This window comes from Brassica napus, unplaced genomic scaffold (genome assembly GCF_020379485.1).
Source record: "Brassica napus cultivar Da-Ae unplaced genomic scaffold, Da-Ae ScsIHWf_1322;HRSCAF=1890, whole genome shotgun sequence".
Taxonomy (NCBI): Eukaryota; Viridiplantae; Streptophyta; class Magnoliopsida; order Brassicales; family Brassicaceae; genus Brassica; species Brassica napus.
Genome location: NW_026014739.1, coordinates 3,992 through 25,726, shown reverse-complemented (window position 1 = coordinate 25,726; position 21,735 = coordinate 3,992). Strand labels below are relative to the sequence as shown.

At 34.7% G+C, this 21,735-nt stretch overlaps 1 protein-coding gene and 1 pseudogene across 1 annotated transcript; both read right to left on the bottom strand.

Moving 5' to 3' along the window:
• Positions 1-1,855: 1,855 nt before the first annotated feature.
• On the bottom strand, positions 1,856-3,059 carry LOC106378320 (annotated as a pseudogene).
• Positions 3,060-4,804: 1,745 nt separating this feature from the next.
• LOC106381605 (uncharacterized isomerase BH0283-like) lies at positions 4,805-6,565 on the bottom strand. The gene is made up of 6 exons (XM_013821519.3): positions 6,354-6,565; positions 6,080-6,271; positions 5,705-5,989; positions 5,470-5,631; positions 5,228-5,311; positions 4,805-5,125 (listed from the first exon to the last, which is right to left on the bottom strand). Exons 1-6 carry the CDS (start codon positions 6,492-6,494, stop codon positions 5,018-5,020), a joined length of 972 nt encoding a protein of 323 aa, XP_013676973.2. The 5' UTR covers positions 6,495-6,565; the 3' UTR covers positions 4,805-5,017.
• Positions 6,566-21,735: the final 15,170 nt, after the last annotated feature.

Below are 21,735 nucleotides of genomic sequence, written 5' to 3'. Positions count from 1 at the left end.
TTTTAAAATATGAAAAAAATAAAAAACAATTTTAAAAATGAATAAAAATATAATATATTACAATTTTGACGATGAAACCGTTAATTTTAGAATCAAAAAATGTGTAGATGTAAAGTTATTGAAATTCAATATTAGTTTACGTTAGATGCTCATTTGACTACTAACAAGTACTATACACACAACAACACATTATTCAAAAAAAAAAAAGCAAAATATATTAACTTATCACCTACTACATAAAACACTAAAAACATCAAATAATAATCTTAACAAATAAAAACGACAACATAATACATTATCCAAAAAAAAAAATCATGTTCTTAGCAATAATAAAACAATATTCTGCGCGAAGCGCGGACACCCTCCAAGTTAATAAATAAAATTTATAACAGTCACAATTTCTAAAGCTCTTGATACTGCTAATCAAATTTTTAAATTTTTCTTAAGTAAGAGTTTCAATCTTTAAAGCCAAAATCTCTACACCCCCGATTCTAAAATCAAAACCTAAAGCAAAAGTCATTACCAATCAGACCCCTGGTATCAGGATTTTTGTTGCAGGTTTCTGATGAGATTGAACAGCGAAACAGTTTCAATCGAGCTAAAGAACGGAACCATAGCTGATGGAACCATCACAGGTACACTGCTTCTCTTATTCCCCACCTCTATTCGGTGTTTAGGGTTTTACTTTTAAATCTAAGACTCCTCATGTACCTTGGAATCTGTCTTAGCTTTCACTATTGATTTTTATAACCAATGTAAGCTCGAGTATTCATAAATTCTTCAGTTGTAGTTTGAGTTAGTGTTGATTTTATTTTATTTTTTAAATAAAAAATTCATGCTCTAGTCAGCTGCATAACGTTGGAAAACCTGTGGTTTATTAGAATATTTTTACTTCTTCTTTGAAGTCTGATCCACCCATAAGAAGCAATATAACAGAAGAAACATGATCAATTGTGTAAACCAAAGATATATCATTGTAATGAGATTAGCACTTGATTTCTGAATTTTTATAGAACGGTTACCATATGGCTACTGGTGTCTGCATCTCTCACCTTGTTGAACGGGTTATCTTGTATAATAGACAAGTAAGTGGTCTCTGCTGTTATTGTTTTTAATTTTTTGCATTCCCCTTTGCTCCCATCATCTTGTTTATGATGCAATCACTAAGCACCATAACCGGTTATTATGTACATGCAAATGACATAATGCAGGTGTAGATGTTAGTATGAACACTCACTTAAAAGCCGTTAAACTCACTTTGAAAGGGAAGAATCCAGTCACTTAAATGTCAGGGGAAACAACATTCGCTATTATATTCTTCCAGACTCCTTGAATCTCGAGACTTTGCTGGTCGAAGACACATCAAGAATCAAACCCAAAAAAACCAACTGCAGGTTACATAATTAAGCATTTCACTCTCTACTTCACATTCATTCTTAACCACGCCTCTTGGTTTATCGCCTGCCTATTCTCACTTTTTTTTTTTGATTTTGTCATTGGTATCAGGAAAGATTCCTCCAGGCGGTCGGGGGCGTGGAAGAGGCCGTGATGGATATTTGAAGGTGATCCCAAGTTTGGTCCTTTTCTATAAGAGCAGAATTGTAAAATACCTTATCTTGTAGTGGGATTTGGTGTTATGAAGACAAATTCATGAAGTTGAGATTTGATACGTTGTTGCCAAACTTGTTGAACAATCAAGAAAAATTTCCTAAGTCATTTTTAAGTTTTTGTCACAAAAATAGCGCTCAATAAAGAAAATGACCAAAATAAATTTATTAAAGGGTATTTTTACCCTACGGTTAACTAATCTAGACTTATGATTTAGTGTTAAGAGGTGGGTTTTGGGGATAATATTTCAAATTTTAAAAAATAAAAACTAAATATTAAAATTTTCAAAACAAAAAGAGTTATCTTGGTCATTTTCTTAGTTGAAGTCTATTTTGTGACATAAAATTTTAAAATGGCTATTCGAGAGAATTCCCCAACCATCAGTGTCGTTTATCATTATTAAATACTCCTGCAGGACCCTCTGTTTCTCCTTATCGTAATGAACCTTCAGTAAGAAAATCACATTTGTTTATCTTGAGGCTCCAGTAATGTGCTAATGAACAATGTGCACTTCCACATGCAGAGTCCTGAATAGAAAAGGCTTAGAGATGTAAGTAAGAAGGTGAGAGTTGATCAAAGCTGCTGCCATGTAAATGCATGTTAGTTTCTTAACCTCAGTGACCCCTATTTTAGGAGCAAAGAGTCTACTGCAGAAATCATTAAGGAGATCCTTGAGGAGCAGCAGCGGTAACAATCATCACTTTTACAGGGCATTTTCATGATATCATCAGTTTTTGGTTGTAACTCAATGAGAGGGAACATAATGTAAGGAATTTATTTATTTGTGTGAAATGCGTAATAACCATGATTCTATCTGTTGTAGTTGGTTTAGAGACAAGTGTGTATCTGTTGCAGTTCCTCTAACATCAACAATGGTAGCTCCGTTCAAGGCTTTAGAGAACGTGGAGAAATCATTTGAGCTGTACTCGCAAGTTGTAATCACAGGGAATTTCAGTTCGATGAAGAAAGATCCTTAATTTGGCTTCACAATCATCAGTTAGAATCCCTGAGTGAGTAGAAAACTCAACCGTCTCAGAAGAACCAACCAGTCCGTTTGAGAAGACAGTGTGAGCAGATGCTAATGTTGAGCTTGAGTCACAAGGTCATGATCATGAAGATCCTAACAACTAGACAGCATTGGAGCGAGCTTTTGTTTATTTAAGACCAGGATATCTAATTCATAAAACATTTTAGTGTTAACACATTCAAATGTGGTTAGAAAGTTAAGTTGGATTCAATCTTAAATATATGGTTTTGGATGGTTTCCCTTGAAGGCTGAGTCAGTGAATGCATCAACCTGTATATCAACAACACTCATCGATCATAATACTTAGGCAAGGAAGAAGGAAATGAAGTCACAACAGTATATTGTCAGAAACGAAACAAAAAAAGGAAGAAAATACAGTTACCATGTAGAAATTTAGAGGTTTCTTCATATCATGACTATACATTGCCTCTTCTTCTGTTTGAAATCTGCATTCTTCAACTTGGATTTATATTCAGCAAACACACAACTCTAGAAATAACGTGTTCCACGCTGTGTCTGATTAAGAAAGATGAGTTTTAGCCATACATCTTCAAGACAAAGACGTAACATTGCTACAAGATTTGTCTCAAAACTCAAGAAAATGGAAACTTATTAGGACTGTTTTAAGGTTGAGTAGCATTCCAGATAGGTTCATACGGTCTGTTGCTGAATGAGACTCCAGTAACGTGCTTAGAGAGATCTAAATGAATAAACAACATGCAACAAAAGGTGCAATAAGGTTTATGTCTTATGTTTAAACGAGTTTTAAAATCTAACTAGAATTTGATCCGCGCGCCTGCGCGGATGTTATTTTGAAAAATATGTTGATATTTGTTTTTCATGTAATTATTAGGGTTTGACAAAATGAATCCGAAGAACAGAACCGATACCGATCCGAAAATATAGTACCAAACCCGAACAAAAATTGATTAAATATTCGAATTATTCAAAGTTTTGTTATTTAGAGAACCAAATCTGATCTGAACCGAAGTATTCGGGTACCCGAATTTATCTAAAAATAGATTTATATACTTATATATATTAATTATTTTTAGATTTAACGTATATAAAACATCAAGAATGATAATTTAAAAATTGGTTTAAATACTTGAAAATATATATAGATAGTCAAAAGTAAATATCTGAAATAGTTAAAGTATACTCAAATCACCAAAAATACTTAAAATAATTATTGATTCCGTATCCAAAATTTTAAATCAAGCCAATTGATATGTTAAGCTTAGGTATTCTGACATATGTTATTTAAATTTATAGGTAATATATTATTTTATTTATAGATTTTGAGAAATTTAAAATATATAATGATTTAAAACTTTAAAAATAATTTAAATGGGTTATCCAAACCCGAACCAAACCCGCAAAGATCCGAATCAAACTCAAACCAAAATTTAGAAACATCCTAATAGAGCTGAAATCTTTGACACCGAAAGTCCGAAACGCAAACCGACCAGAACCAAACTCGTATGGGTACCCGAAAGCCCACCCCTAGTCATTATTATATATCGTATATTGTCATCATATAATTAATCGTATTTTATACATACCATCATATAAGTAATCATATAATTAATTAATAGTATTTTATACGTACCATCATATAAATAATTACATATATTATATTTTTAAAACTTAATATGAAATATAAAAACCATAATTTGAGTTGCTATTTCAAATTGGGTTTTGTATTGTATTTTTCTTATATATATTGACAACATTTTTTTATAATGGTTATTGAAAAATAGTTTAGTAAAAATCAATTTTGAATATGTGTATATTTTTGAATCAATTTTTGATATAAATCAACTTTGAATTATTATTTTGATTTGAAATATGTATATAAAGTTTAAATTTTGTTTTATGTAGTTTAGAAAAAAAAAAGTTTTAGACAATTAGATTGAGCCATTTTCGAATATTTTAAAACTGGTTCTGATAGATAGTTTTTTATAATATGATGGGCTTTCAATTTTTTTTTAATAACATAAGCTCATTACTTTTTTTCTTAATACTATTATCCTTGTTTCCAAACAAATTTTTTTTTTTTTTTAAAGACTGCGATCCATGTTTCCAAACACTCAATTTTTTTTTAATAATCCTATTTAAATCTCCAAACACTCTAATTACTCTAATTTTGTACTTGAGTTTTAATAATATAGAAGTTTTAATAATACAGATTGTAATGACAATTGTAATACATATGTTTTACTTACCAAAACAAAAAAAAGGGTCCCAAACAAATAATTGTAATGACAACACTAGCCCCACAAATATGGTCAGAAAACATAAACATTTCATATCAGTGGTTTTCTGTCTTTATTAATTAATTGAAGGAGCTTGTTTTGTAGCAATACATGAGATCTCAGATTAGACCAAGACATGGCCTTCCATTACAGTAACTGCTTTGCCTCTCAGGAGAACCCTCTGCTTCTCCTTGTCCAAATAAATCTCAAGTGTTCCACTCCTACGCGAAGCCTAACCAGATTTCCCATAATAGAGAATCATTCTCTGTGCTCTAAGACACTACTTGAAAAAGAAAAAAAAGAGAGAGAGAGAGAGAGAGCAGAGAGAGAGTACTTGGTGGGCTAAGAAGTCACACTTGTTCATCTTGAGGCTCCAGTAATGTGCCAATGCACAATGTGCACTTCCACAAACAGGGTCCTGAAACAAAGGGGTGAAACCAATGGATGATAATGATACGAAGAAGAAACACATGAATATATGAATTTGACATAAGATAGCAAAATAACATTAAGAGACATATAATAATAAGCATAAGAAATGTTTAGTTCACTCCAACGATGCAGCTACTCTTTTACCTCATCAACTCCAAGTTTAGGAGCAAAGTAACGACTGTGAAAATCATAAGCCGTTCCTGGAGAACCAGCAGCTGTCACAATGATGCCATCGCAAGGGCAGTTCAAGATATCATCCATTATTGGTTGCAACTCAGTGACAGATTCCAAAGATGGAAGCACAACCTTGGCAAACAAGAGAGTCAGTCAAATTATGTGAACAAACAAACAAGACACATAACAGGAAACTATATATTACGAGGATGTTGTTGGTCGCAGTAGCTTTAATATCAAGAATGGTAGCTCCGTTCAAGGCCTTGGTGATCATGGAGGAGGATGCATCACTGAGATTGATATCACAAGTTGGAACCACAGGGAAATTCAACTCGATCAAAAAGGATCCTCCTTTCGCTTCACCATCATCAACTCGCTTGGCTGTAAGAACCCCTGACCTTGTGACAAACTCGACATTGTCTGAATAAACCAAACCATTGGAGAAGAGACAGTGAGCAGATGCCAAAGTTGCATGACCACATAGATCCACCTAACAAGTTAAAAACAATTTTAAATGGAAATGGATCAAAATTGTTTTCTCTTCAAAAAAAAAAGGAAAAGAAAAGAAAAGAAAAGTAACCTCGGCTAGAGGGGTAAACCAACGGAGACCGAAGCGAGCTTCGAAACCAGTGATGGGAGTAAGGAAAGAAGATTGGGAGATGTTGAATTCGGCGGCGAGAGACTGAAGCCACGCGTCGTCTCTGATCTCGTTGTTGAGGAAGCAAACCGCTGCTGGGTTCCCTTTAAAAGCGGAATCCGTGAAAGCATCCACCTTTCAAACACCAAACTCATCCTCCATCAATAATGATCTGACAATAAATAGATACAAAAGAGAAAGTAAGATGATGATTTACCACCAAGTACTTGACGCCTTTCTTCTTCTTCGCCATGATTTGAACAGAAAGAGGAAGAAGAAGAAGAAGAAATCTCTTTGTTAGCTGTTTTCTTGGTTCAAGCTTAAAAGATAACACGACATCCCAATAAGGAAAGAACATATTGCTCAAGATTAATTCTACCAACCATAAAAAAAAATATAAAACAAAAATACACTGCCAAATTATAGGAGGTTAAGATATTATAAAGTTCGGATATACTTGTGTATTAGAGATAAGGATGTAATTAGTTGGAGGAGTTATCTCTAAGATATACTCTAAAGTCGGAGGTCGTTTGTAATATATATTTTGATGTAAACATATCAATAAACAATTTCATAAGATTTACATGGTATCACAGCATAGATCTGAATAATTTGTGCTTCAAAAAAATTTTCTTTTGCAAAATTGTTCGAAGTTTCGATGGGGGAGAAAGATGATTCGATGCAGATCATGGCGAAACGAGTAGAGACGGTGGTGATATCACCATATACGTTGTTTTCTTCAGACAACCCATGTGCTTTAATTACATCTGTACAGTTGAAAGGAGATAATTACAACGAATGGGCGATGGAGATGATGAATGCTCTTAGAGCAAAGAAGAAGAATGGGTTCGTGGATGGAACGCTTCCGAAGCCAGCTGAGGACAGTCCAGATTTGGAGTCTTGGTTGACCGTCAATTCAATGATCGTGGGCTGGATCAGATCGTCTATAGAGCCGAAGGTCCGGTCGACTGTGACTTTTATCACAGAAGCTCACAAGTTGTGGGAGAATCCGAAGAAGAGGTTTGAGGTTGGCAATAAGGTTCGTATACATCAGTTGATGGAACAGCTAGCCTCATGTAGACAACAAGAACATGCTATGATTGATTATTACGGTCGGTTAGCCATGATGTGGGAGGAACTTCAGACTTACAGGCCACCTCCAGCATGCAGTTGTTCAGCAGCTGCTACGTATGAGAAGGAATAAGAAGATGAACGAGTTCATCAGTTCATAATGGGCTTGGATGAGTCACGGTTTGGAAACGTTGTGACTGCACTTATTGAAGCAAATGAGTTACCAAACATTGGGAAGGTGTATGCCAAAGTAATAAGGGAGGAAGCAAGGTTGAATTCATCGAAGTCACGAGAGGTTGCTTCGCAAGAAGCTGTTGGTTTTGTTTCGCGTCGTGAAGGAGCAATGGAGGACCTTGCAACGAACAGAGACACTCGGGAAGCTAATGGATATGCAGCTAGAGCTGATAACAACGAGTCTAGCTTTGGAAACAGAGCAAGAGACCGGATTTGCTCTCACTGTGGAAAGACGGGTCATGAAAATAACAATTGTTGGCAGCTCATTGGCTATCCAGAGTGGATGAATGAAAGACGTGGTAGAGGTTCGGGAAGAGGAGGTCGTGGTGGTTCTAATGGAAGAGGTGGAGGTCGTGGCTCTGCTACGAGTTCATACGGTTCCGGTGCATCAGACCTCACTCCCGAACAATGGAAGGCGATCACTGCAATCATAAATGATGGGAGATCAAGTGGTCAGTCAGAGAAACTGTCTGGTAAGATTCTTGGTGATGTAATACTTGATTCAGGGGCTTCACACCACATGACGGGTGATCTAAGTCAACTCGTTAACGTGAAGGCAACCCCACCGTGTGTTGTTGGTTTTGCGGATAGAGGAACATCAACATCTTGTCAAATGGGTGACATGATACTTACTGATCGGATATCACTTAGAGATGTTCTGTTTGTGCCGAAGTTGGATTGTACCTTAATATCGGTCTCCAAGCTGTTGAAATTTAGTAACTGCTTTGCTTTGTTCCCTGATACAATTTGTGTTCTGCAGGACCGTTCTTCGAAGATTCTGATTGGAGCCGGTGAAGAACTTGATGGGGTGTACTACTTCAAAGATGTGAGAGTCGCACGAGCAAACAGAGCAGATGGTGGTGGAGATAGGCTGTTGTGGCATCGACGACTTGGGCATCCTGCTTTTTATGTTTTTAGTTCTTTGTCTGAGCTTTCTAGTGTTGGAAATAAAGCTTCCTCTAGTCCTTCTGACTTGTGTTTTAAAGCAAAGCAAACAAGATATCCCCTATATATTATTTGTGAAACATTACAACTTCTTTTTGTAGCCACATGTCATCACTAGGATGATTCTTAGAATTACAAGAGAAATTGGTTGGTCCATCTAATTATATAATAAACTTTTTATTAAACTAACCATAAATTCATTATTAATGTCAATTATTATTTCCTTAAATAAAGATTACGGAATTGCCTAATGTGGGTAAAGTATATATGACAATTAATGATTTTGAATAAAAAAGATCTAATAAAAAAAATGTATCTTCTATCAAATTTGTTTAATTTAAAACTATTAAAATAACTTAAAAAAAAAAACAAAATAACCATATTATAAAAATTTAGATTTTTCTGTATATTTTATATTTTGAATTTTAAAAAATGACTATAAATTACTAAAATTGTTAAAAGTCTCACATTCAAATTTTGCGATCCATGGTTTAAAATTTTTGTTATGACAAAATACAAATGATTAAAAAATCATATAAGTAAAAGTCTAATTTAATTAATCATTAAGATTTAAAATATATATGTATATATATATCATTCTAAATTAAACTATAAACCATATTGAATAAATAAATATTTTAGTTTCAAAATTTACTTTGAATAATTTTTTGATAAAAGTTTTGAACTAACATTGATAAATTTTTTTAAATTATCAATTACTAAAATTATTAGTCCCACAATGAAAATTTTGTTATCAGTAATTTAAAGTTTTTGCTATTAAAGATACACATGATCAAAAAAAATATATGAGTAGAAAACACCATTAAAAAAAAATAGACATTAATATTAAAAATATACTATGTATGTTAATATCATTTAAATTTAATTACATATCCTATCAAATTTTTTAAAAAAATTGTTTGTATTAATAAAATTGATTTATACGTTCGCACCAATTTTATTATATATGTAATAGTTACTGACTTTGAATTATTTAATATATATTTATTATTTCATAATATGTAAGAACATATAATACATAAAATAATTTATATATATAATTTTTATCCCGCGCAAGGTGCGGGTCTTTATCTAGTACTTGTGTATTAGAGATAAAGATGTAATTAGTTGGAGGAGTTATCTCTAAGATATACTCTAAAGTCGGTGGTCGTTTGTAGTATATATTATGATGTAAACATATCAATAAAACGACCCTTTCATAAGATTTACACAAATCATTATACAAATTTCCAACAACCACACATATTCATCTTTCAAAAAAAAGATATGGAACATGAGTATGCTTCCAGACAGACAAGAAAAAAAAGGCAATAAAATTTAGCTGAAAGTACACAGAATTATAGGTAATTTAGGTATCATGCAAGATTCAAAAACATATGCAAAATCGGTAAACTGATGTAAGTGAATTTACGCTTTTTATTAAACTCGTAGGAAAATAGTGGTTGTCAGCCCCGTGTCAGATAAAAATACAGTTGAAAATATTGTAGAGGATATGAAATATTTTGTAGAGTTGTAACAGTTAAATATAAAAGTTAACATGGATAATATCCAGAAATGATCATATTAACAAAAGAAACTGCAAATTAAATAGATAGTGTGAAGTGCTCACTAATCCAATTACAGTGGCACCTATGTAGTTTTAATAATAACTTGATGATAATCCGCACATGCGTGGAGTGAGTTTTTTTATACTAATGTTTGTTCATTAAATAGTTTTAACATTTTGCAACACTACAATCTTTATCGATTATAAAATGAAGAATACAAATGTTGGTTTCTTAAAACTAATTTTAAATTATTTTTAAAACTTCATATGTACAAAAGAAAATTAAGTTTTGCTGCTAACACAAATCACTAAAACCACATAGGCAACATCGATTGTAAAATGAAAAAAGGGGATTAGGTTTTATGCTCTCGATTTATTTACCTATTGACTCTCCATAAGAAATTTCATTTTTTATCTCTATAAAATTGTGTTTTTGTTTCTGTTTCACCAATATGAGTTTTGTTTCTTTTTTTAACTTCTTCTATGAATTCGGTGAATTACATAAGTATCAATTTAAAAAGATGGACATCTGTAAAAATTAGTTCCACTCCAGATACATATTTAAAAATCAAAATTTCGAAGAAAATCACCGGAAAACTCTATTCACAGGTTAGTGTTCAAATCTAATATATCAAACTGTTATAGAATATAAGTGAAGACTCGAAATATAAATGTATGTCTAGTATATATTCACCAGTTCTTACAATTATAATAGCTAGATAGAGTATTAGGGATAAACAAGTATTAGACGAATGATCAAATATTCTCATTCTTCGAACAAACTCAAAAGGAGTTGACTGGAATTCCCTCTTTGCCTATCCAATCTAACGACTTTCCCTCCCCCGAGCCCACTTTTTAGCAACATGATAGTATGAACTCTTCCCCAATGTAAACATTTTGAAAGCAAAAATCTCTATTTGAAAGGGCATCTTCCTATACCTATGAATTCCATTGGACCCAGAAATGATACATCAGACTTGTTATGATATTTCATTAAAAGTTTTTAAGAATAAAAATCAAGACTAAATTATTTAATCTGAATGAAATACTATATATATATATATATATATATATATACTTATAGTGCTTCTAATATTAAAAATCATTTCTATTTGAAGAAGCGTATTTTTGGGATTGTGAGGATCAAATAAAATATTAGAAACCACATATTTAAAAAATAATTTGTATACATAAAATTATATACATTAGAGTAAGCACATCAATCAAAACTAATATATTTTGTTTATTTACAATCATGTTTTGGTAAATAAATAATTTTATTAACCTTATATGGTATATAATTAAACTTTAATGATATTGACATAGATATTTGGTATATTTTAATATAAATATTTACTATTGACACTTCATACTCATATGATTTTATTAACATTTTTATATTTGTTGTAACAAAAATCTAAACCGTTAATCACAAAACTTTTAATTTGAGAATTTTCAATACAAATATCAGAATTAAAATATTAAGATCTCAATAGTTTTCGCTACAAATTTTGAAATTAAAATATTTTCATATTTTTATATAGTATATAATTTAATTTAAAATATATAAATATATATATATACTATGAATATCTATTAATGAGATTTCATATTTATACAATTTATGATCATTTGTATCTTATTTGAACAAAAAAGTTAAACCATTGATCACAAAATTTTCAATATGGGACTTTACCATTTTAGTAATTTATTGTCGTTTTAAAAAATTCAAAATATAACATATAAGAAAAATCCATTTTTTTATTATATGCTTAATGTGATTGTTTAATTTCTTTTAAAAATATAAAATTAAACGAAAACAAGAGACGATACAAAAATTATTATCACATATGTATTAGTCATAATCATTAATTTTCATATATATGTTAACTATATTACGTAATTTCGGAGCTTTTATTTAAGAAAAAAATTGAGAATATTCATTTCTACACTACTAATGTATATTTATATTACAGTTTGATAGTTAATTTTTATTTTGATAGTTAGTCTAATAATCATCCTAGTGATGACACGTGTCAACGAAAACTTGTTGTAATGCTCCAAAATTAATATATAGGGGATCATTTTAGCGATGTGTGAAGTTAAATCATATTCTGATACCCAGTTAAGATACTTTATAGTGTTGGCTTTCATATAATATATATATATATATATATATATATATATATATATTTGCGTGTGTGTGCAAATAGATAATTTAGAATTTATATATTATAAGTGTTGCATGTGGTGAATATATAAGAATTAAGCTGAATTTCATAACCATTTTAGCAAATAAAAATAGGGGTTTTTTGCAAATATGACTCAAAACTAACTCATGATTTTTTTGAAATTTTCGTTTGACTTATTCATCCAAGAAGTTCGGATTATTCACGAAAATGCTAGTACTTTTTTCGAAAATAAGTGTTATACTCTATCATCTTCATATTCATCAACTATTTTCAATATTTCTATTACCATTAATACACCAACCACCATGAACACCCAATTTGAAGCTCTTAATGCACAAATATTGATTTTCACTCCTCCTATCTCATTTCTTATGCACAAAAACTACATATCTTTTCGTGGTGAAGTTTTGTTTTCTTAGAGAAGCTAAGAAAGTTTTCTCACTGGTTCAAGGTATGAAATCAAATTTATTTCCAGATCTGTTTGCCAAGAAAGCTTTCATAGAAGACTTCTATGGAAGGCTTCTCATCGTAGAAGACTTATACGGGAAGTCTTATTGTCAATACATATGTTATTTTTGCAACTGACTTTCTATGTGTTTCTTAGAGACGGATTCTCTGGAAGTCTTCAAAATTTTCTTTCTTAACAAAAAACTAAACATGTTAGTTTTGCAATTGACTGAATTATGCCAGAAATTTGATTTGCAATAGAAGACTTCCCGGGAAGCTTTCTGTCTGAAGATTCATGTGAAGTCTTCTCTATTGTCAGTAGAAGTTTTCTCACTGTCGGGGAAAATCTGTGTAGATTAGTTTTGCAACTGACAGTTAAAACTTAAATATTTAATATTTATTAGAAGACTTCCCTAGAACTCTTTTGAAAGAAGATTTCCCTCGAACTCTTCTAGTTTTCTATTCTGTAATTATGATCAAACGTTTGGTTATGAAAAAAAAGACTTTTCTAACAAAAATTAAATAATTAAGTTTTAATTGTGAACTACAAAACTAACCTACACAAACTTCAGTGAGAAGACTTGTTGTGACTGTTGAGAAGACTTCCCATGAATTTTATTAGCGGATATTACATTTTTAATCTGGATAGAGCATGTAATAGTTAATTAATACATCATAAATCCAACAAATAAAAACATAACCCTAAGATGCCAAAAAAAAAACATAACCCTAAATCCTAAACATTAAACGCTAAATCATATCCTTAAACCATAAATCTTAAATCCTAACCGTTAAATCATACACTAAACCCTAAACATCAAACTCTAAAACTTAAACACTACTCCTTAAATAATATCCATTAAACCCTAAACCGTAAACTTCAAACATAAACCTTAATATTATTAGTTTTTATATTTTCAATAAATGTCATTTTGTACAACTTTTTCACTGGATCCTACATCTAAAATATAAAACCAAAGTACATTAGAAAATCATATACAAAACCCATCAAACCGTGTCTTGTCTCTTTTAGATATATATTTCAAACGCTTATTCAAGACTCTTAACCTTTTCTTTTTGAAATTTTTTCCACAACCACACCACTACAAGAAAACATCAAGGATTCTGAGGGAAAAAATCGTCGGAATTTCGTCGGAATATCGTTACTCCGACGAAATTCCGACGAAACACGTCGTCGGAAATAATTCCTCGGAATTTCTTTTTTCCTCTGAAACCCCTCGGAATTTTCCGACGGAATTCCGAGGAAATAAATTTCCGAGGAAATTCCGAGGATCCCTTGTTTGTCGGAAAAGTCCTCGGAATATACCGAGGTAGAACTTCGTCGGGATAATTCCTCGGAAGTTCATCGATCGATGCGTGTTTGGACATATATACATCGATCGATAGGAGTATACCGACAGACTTTTTCCTCGGTTTATTCCGAGGAACTGTTCCCTCGGTATATTCCGAGGGATCCGTTCCTCGGAATTTTCCGAGGGAGTTGTCCCTCGGAAAATTCCGAGGGAAATGTCCCTCGCTATATTTTAAAAAAAAAACGGATTGATCGATGCGTTTTTGTTCAAAAACGCATCGATCGATCTAGTGAAAAATATAATTAATTTCCTCGGAATGTAAAAAATATTAATTTTTTTGAAAAAATAAAATTTCTGAAATTTAAATTCGAAAATATGAAATTAAAAGTAAAATTGAAATCATATTAATTAATATTCAAAGTTTCACAAATAAAAATAAAATATTCCGAGATTGGGGAAAAAAAAAACTACGGGTCTGGCACGTCCGGGAACACCTCGTTCGGGTACATCCTCTGCATCATCTCCATCATTTGCTGGCTCAGCCTCCTCTGTGCCTCATAGCCCGCCTGTTGAGCCGCCATCTGGGTCTCCAACAAAGATATTCGATCATCTTTGTCCTTCAATTGAGCCGTAAGTACTTCTGGATCAACAAAGGGCGGTGGTGCAGAAGAAGGAGGAACCGACCGGGTGCGACGACCCAAACCGAACAAACGTCCCTTCTTCTTTGGAACCGACTGAATAGAAAAAAGCCAAATTTAGAAATTTAAACCAAGAAATAAATGAATTGAACTTTAAAAAAAAAAGAACTTACGGATTCAACGATTTCGTTGATTCGAAACCGGGACAAGTTGGTCGAAGCCGTCGAAGCGTCATCCTCGGTTTGAAGCTGAGACACTTCGTCTACCACCTGAGTTTGGACCAAGTCGACCACGTCCCTCACAAGACCGTCATCAATCTGGCCGGTCTTCTTGTTGGTATACGCCCTCCTCATTAGGGCGAGATCATTGACCGGCTCGCCATCATTTTCTTCCGCCTTGAAAAAAAACATAAAATTAAAGAAACATTAGAAATTAGAAGAAATGCACAATAAATTTAAATTCTGAAACTCAAATAATTGAAGAAAAAGCGGTTGAACTTACCATGCGATCTCCGAGAGTGGCAATAGATTGAGCACCCAAGTTATGCTTGTAGATGCCCTTCCCTTTACGGTCGCTCCTGCGGTTGGTGGAGTTGGTGGAAGAAGTTTCTTTCGTCTCCTCCTTATCCCAATGCGCACACAACTCCTTCCAGACCGTGTCGTTCATCGACTTTGGGACCTTTTAATTAAAAAAAAAAGAAAAAGTTTAATAAATTAAAAAATAGTTTAATAAATTAAAAAATTGTTTAATAAATTAAATCGAACCTTATTGATTTCCCACTTCTTCTTCCACTCGTGGATCTGCTTCCCATAGTTGTCCATTACTTTATGGACGAAGTGGTGATAGATAAAGAGCGTCTCATCGGAATTCCAGTTGAACTCTTGCTGAAAAAAAAACACAATTAGTAGAAAATTTATATTAAAGATTAAAAATATAAGTAAAAAATTAGAATACTTACCGCAAACTGACGAAACCACAGAACCTGCTTGTCGGTTGGGAAGTGAGTGAAAGTCGGATGTCCACTGTCGAGGGCCGAGTACATCATACGGTTGATCCATGCGCTGATCCCGTTCCCGGATCGGTTGAACCTTATTAAAAGAACGAACGGTTAATAATGAATCCAAATTTAAAGAAAAAAAAATGTTTAATTACCATGTTTGACCCCGTCCATGTGGATACGGAGTGAGATACGGAAGATGGTCACGACCGGGCTGTTGAACCAACTCCGCAACCCTCATCACTCCCGGAGGACCCGGAGGAACAGGAGCGGATGCAGCAGCGGGAGCGAGAGGAGCATGAGCGGGTGCAGCAGAGGGAGATGTATGGTTGGAGCTGTGGGGCGAAGGGGAATCCTGAAAATGGCTGGAATCCCGAGATTGGCTCCCCGTACCACCACGACCACGACGCTGTCGAGGCCGGGTCTGATCATCATGAGACCTGTAAATTAAAAAAATATATTTAATAAATACAGAAATATATAAATTATTTTTTTTATTAAAAAAAAATCCCAAATAATTTAATCACAGAAAAAAATTTATATATATTAAATTTTTTTAATAAATATATAAAAATAGTTCTAATAAAAAAAAATAGTTTTAATAAATAAAAATTGTTTAATAATTACAAAAAAATAGTTTTAATAATATATATATATGAAAAATATTTTTAAATCCCAAATAATAGTATTTAATCACAAAAAAGTTTTATAGATATTTAAAATGTTTTGTAAAATCCAAAAAATCGAATTTATATAGAAATTTTTTTTGTAAAATCCAAAAAAATCGAATTTATATAGAAAAATCATTTTGTCACATACAAAAATCGATTTTATATACAAAAATCGATTTTATAAATACAAAAACTAAAAAAATTATAAAAAAATTCTAAATCAATTCAACAAAACAAATTATTCAACCAAATCACAATTCTAAACCTATTATACAACCAAATCACAATCCTAACCAATCACCCTAACAAAAATCTATCAAAACTACACAAAAACCTAACAAATAGAACCTAAGAGAGTGGGATAGGGTCCTAGGACAAAAACGCATCGATCGATTACTAGGATGGACCGGGCCGTAAGATTGTGATCGATCGATGAGAGTATCCCATCGATCGATCGACAATCTGAATTGTTCCTCGGAATTTCCTCGGAAAATCTTGTATGTTTTTTTAAAAACGCATCGATCGATGCGTTATAGAACAAAAACGCATCGATCGATTACCAAGATGGCCCGGGCCGTAAGAATGTGATCGATCGATGCGTTATAGAAACAAAACGCATCGATCGATGCGTGTTCGGAAAACAGAATTATAAGGCAAAACCCGACCTTTTTTGGATCTAAACCTTAGAACTCTCATCCCCTCCGATTTCCCCTATAATTCTCCCCCCCCCTTTCTCTCTCTATAATCATCCGATTTGAACAATTTTGGGCTCTATTCCACTTGATTTTTCGAGCTCTACCTGATTCCTACACTCGTCTTCACCCTAAGACAGGTATACTCCGCGAATCTCCACATTCTGAAATCGTGTTCTTGAGCAATTTTTTGGGTTTTGTGAATTTCTTATTTCCGTGTTGATTCCTTGATCAAATATGCATGAAACAGATGTTTAAACATGGAATAGAACACAATTGTCTGTGATCAACGAGTTTGGAACATGATTTGAGATGATTTAGGGATAGAGAATTTTTTTCAATTTCGTTTTTTTTATCACAACTCGATTTTGCTTTTCATTTTCATGTTCAGCTTTGCCTTCTTAATTGATTATAACCATGTTGAGAGCAATGATTCTATTTTGTAGAGAATGAAGCGCACGAAAACATCAGCAAAGAAAAACACACAAGAAGCGGGTTCGTCACAGCTGGAGAAGCAAAGGCCAAAGAAGTGGGATAAGTCTGATACCACCCACTACAACAACATGAAGAAGGTAGCCGTTCCGGCTACACAACTAGCATGTCCTGAGACGATGACAATATTGGGAATCAAAGCAGACATTGAAGGACTGTTCCAGAACATGGGTCTAGGCAAACTATGCAACCTCAAGGAACCCACTTATCCGGAGTTGGTACGCCAGTTCATAGCATCCGCATACGTCACCCGTCCCGATGATAGCCATCAGGAAGGTTTTCTGGCATTCGTAGTGCAGAAAGTATACTATGAGGTATCTTTCACAGACCTCTGCGGACTATTTGGATTGAGTGCGGGGGAGAGGACATATGGTCTTTATTGGACTTCAGAGCTGTTGAACTTCTGGGAAACGATTGGCACAGGGGTTTATAGATCTTCTCAGGCAAAGGAGTCACTTATCCGGAGCCCAGTACTGAGATATGCGACACGCCTCATTGGCTCATTGCTATACGGGACAACCACAGCCGCATCAGTCACGCAATGAGAGTTGTGCCTCCTGTACCAAGGTGTGAGGCATTTGCTACCGGCATTTGGAAACTCTACATTCCCACCTGCTACTGCCTTCAACATGGGAGCGGTGCTGGCCGCAAACTTAGCAGGATACAAGGGGAAAGTAACCAAATCCAAGAGCAATGCATGTGGATTTGGTGCAGTGATTACTCGGATCCTTAGACATGTGGGTGTAGACTGTGAGAACCAGCAGGTAGCACTGGACAGATCGAACAACATTGCTTGGAACTACTTGGATGTCATTTCTCTAGTAAGTAAGGAGTTCATAGCTGGTCCCCACTCGAGGATCGATCGGGATGGTCCTTACGTCTACGTATTCCAGGACCGAGCGAAGAAAACACTCTACTGCCACCTGCCTCAGATCGGCCTGACTGCTCTACTTTCAGAGGCTGCAGTTGAGTTCCTACCCCCTGCTACCGCACTAGTAGACAAGCCATCCTTCTTCACGCCAAAAAATCAGACCAAAGGCAAGGGCGTGGTTGATGAAGAAGGACAAGATGAGGCTGCACAAGCCATTCCAGATGATTCACAACCCCATCAGCTACTCCCATCAGACTCCAGGCAGTACAAGCTGCAAGAGCTTCCACCGAACGCCACTTCGCGCCAGCAACAACATTGGAGAGATCAGAGCATAAAGACAAACAACGACATGCTACACAAGATCTGGGCTGCCATTTCACGTATCAGGCCGTGTCGTTGCCAAAAGGATGATGTAGTTCATCGGGACAACTCTCCATCCAGCTCTGGTTCGGGTTCGAGTGGTAGACACAGGGTAAGAAAGAGGTCCAAGAGACCCAACGATGCAGGAACATCTGGAGCAGGAGACGAGGAGTAGGAGCTATCACTGGCTATTTTATTTTCTTTTCTATTCTAACGTTTTATGGTCTTATTTTCTGTTAATTTTGAACTGAGTTTTTTTTTAGGTTTCTTAATTATGAGTTCGTATTTCTTTTACATGGTTTCTTTCTTTTATTTGGTTGTGTTTTGTGTAGCTTTTAATTCGTATTCAGCTTTGCCTTGCTAGATAAACCAAATAACTATTATCCGAGGAAAGAGGTTATATCAAGTGTTCCTCGGAATTTCCTCGGTATTTCTTAAAAAAAAAAAAATAAGTTCAATGGTAGTCTGTTTCCGAGTCATCATCACCAGATGAATCTGAATCTGGATCTTGGTGAAACTCTCCAATCACTGGTTCATCCTCTACGTGAACGACGGCTTCCTCTCCAAAGTCGGTTAAATCGACTACAAGGCCAACTCCAGCTAAATCTTCTGCTGCACTACAGTTGCCGGATGTGCTTGGTTGTAGTGGGTCTTCCAGCTCAGAACTTCCCTGAACTCGGCCTCTCGGGTTGAGTCTTGTAACAGTAACCCATGGATCATCTCTGTTCCTTACCCGGGGGTACTTGATATAACAAACCTGTAACATTTAGAAAAAATTATAAATTAATACACATGATGATGAATCATTCTGAATAATTAACATTTAATTACCTGATCGGCCTGGGAAGCAAGAATGAAAGGATCATAATATTGCAGCTTTCGCCTCGAATTTACTGATGTAACACCAAATGCATCTGTTCTCACACCTCGATCTGGGGTGTTGTCGTGCCAATCACAATAGAAAACAGTACAGCGCAATCCAACCATGCCCAAATACTTGATTTCCAAAATCTCATGTATGTGTCCGTAGTATACATCATCTCCTGATGCAGAACAAACGCCAGCATCATAAGTCGTACTCGAACGTCTCCTCTTCTGAGTTGTGAATGCATATCCTCGAGTACAAAATCTCGGATATGACTTCACAACAAAGTTTGGTCCAACGACCATCTCACGTATCCAATCGTCAAATGTTTCACCTCTGGCCAAACCAGCAGACACCTATTAATAGCACATATATATATATTATATCAATAAATGTGAATTAGTATAAATATGTGATAAAATATATTTTAATTTGTTTAAAGCACTCACATAAGTAAACATCCATCCAGTAAATTCTCTCTGCTTCATTTCTTCTAGTTCGTCCTCTGTGGCGTATCTATACTCGAACCGCTTTTCTGCCATGAAAATCCTGTATATGATGACAATAATGTAATTAATTAAGATTTAAATTTCAACTTGTTAAAATAAAAATTTGTAAGCTCATTTATTTACCTCTCATATTGAAGAACGTCTTCGCAGTTGGTGAGCAAATATGTTTGCAAATGACTGCGCTCCTGCTCAGTAAGTCGACGGTCCTTTGGTTTTCCGCTAAGTCGTCCAACGTCTGTGAAAATGTCTGGAACCGTAACATGATATGTTGCCCGTTCGCCTCTATCATCATGCCGAGCAGGTCTTCTGTTTTTGGTCTGAACTTCTGCTGGAAAGTAGTACTCGGCAAAGTTTGAAGTTTCTTCATTGATCATCTGTGCGACTATAGAACCTTCCACCCTACTTAAATTTTTCACCATCTTCTTCAAATGGAACATATACCGCTCATACAGATACATCCATCTATACTGCACAGGACCACCAAGTTCCAATTCTCTTGCCAGGTGAATAACAAGATGCTCCATAACATCAAAAAATGAGGGAGGAAATATCTTCTCAAGGTTGCACTGAATCACGGCTATGTTAGTCTTCAAATTTTCAATACCTTCAAGAGTCACTGATCTCGTGCATAAATCGCGGAAGAAACCACTTATCCCTGCAATTGCTTCATGAACATTTCGTGGTAATATTTCCTTGAAGGCGAACGGAAGGAGGCGCTGCATCATTACATGGCAATCGTGGCTTTTCAAGCCAGTAAACTTTCCTTCCTTTCTGTCGATACAGTTACGCAAATTTGATGCGTAACCGTCTGGAAATTCCACATCGTTTGAAATCCAATCAAAGAACGCATCTTTTCCCGCTGCATCAAGTCGGTATATGGGAAAAGGAGCCCTACCATTCTCATCAACATGAAGTTCTGAACGAGCACATATATCGACTAAATCCAGTCTTGACTTCAAATTATCCTTTGTTTTACCTTGAACATTAAGGATCGTGTTCATGAGATTGTCAAAAAAGTTCTTCTCAATATGCATGACATCTAAATTATGCCTTAGCAGATGATCCTCCCAGTATGGCAGATCCCAGAAAATACTTTTTTTGTGCCAGTTATGTAGTTCTCCAACAGCATCTACCGGAAAACGCTCATGTCCACCGACTTCTGGCGTCCTTTCTGCACCAAAATCTCTTAGTTGTATCTTCAAATCTTTCCCACAAATTTCCGGAGGTGGACTGTCAAACACCCTCTTGTTCTTCGTAAACAAATTCCTACTCCTACGATATGGATGATCAGGTGGTAGGAATCTCCTGTGACAGTCAAACCAACACGTTTTCCTTCCGTGCTTTAGTTGGAAAGCATCAGTGTTATCTTGACAATATGGACATGATAGCCTTCCATGCGTTGTCCATCCAGACAACATACCATATGCTGGAAAATCACTTATTGTCCACATTAGTACTGCCCGCATTTGAAAGTTTTCTTTACACGAAACATCGTATGTTTCAGCACCTTGAGCCCATAGTTGTTGCAACTCATATATTAGTGGCTGAAGAAACACATCAAGTGATCTCTTAGGATGCTCTGGTCCGGGAACGAGAATCGAGAGAAACAAAAACTCTCGTCGCAAGCACAAGTTTGGGGGGAGGTTGTATGGTGTAAGAATGACGGGCCATAGAGAATACTGTCTTCCACTCTTGCCAAACGGACTGAAACCATCAGTACATAATCCAAGGTAGA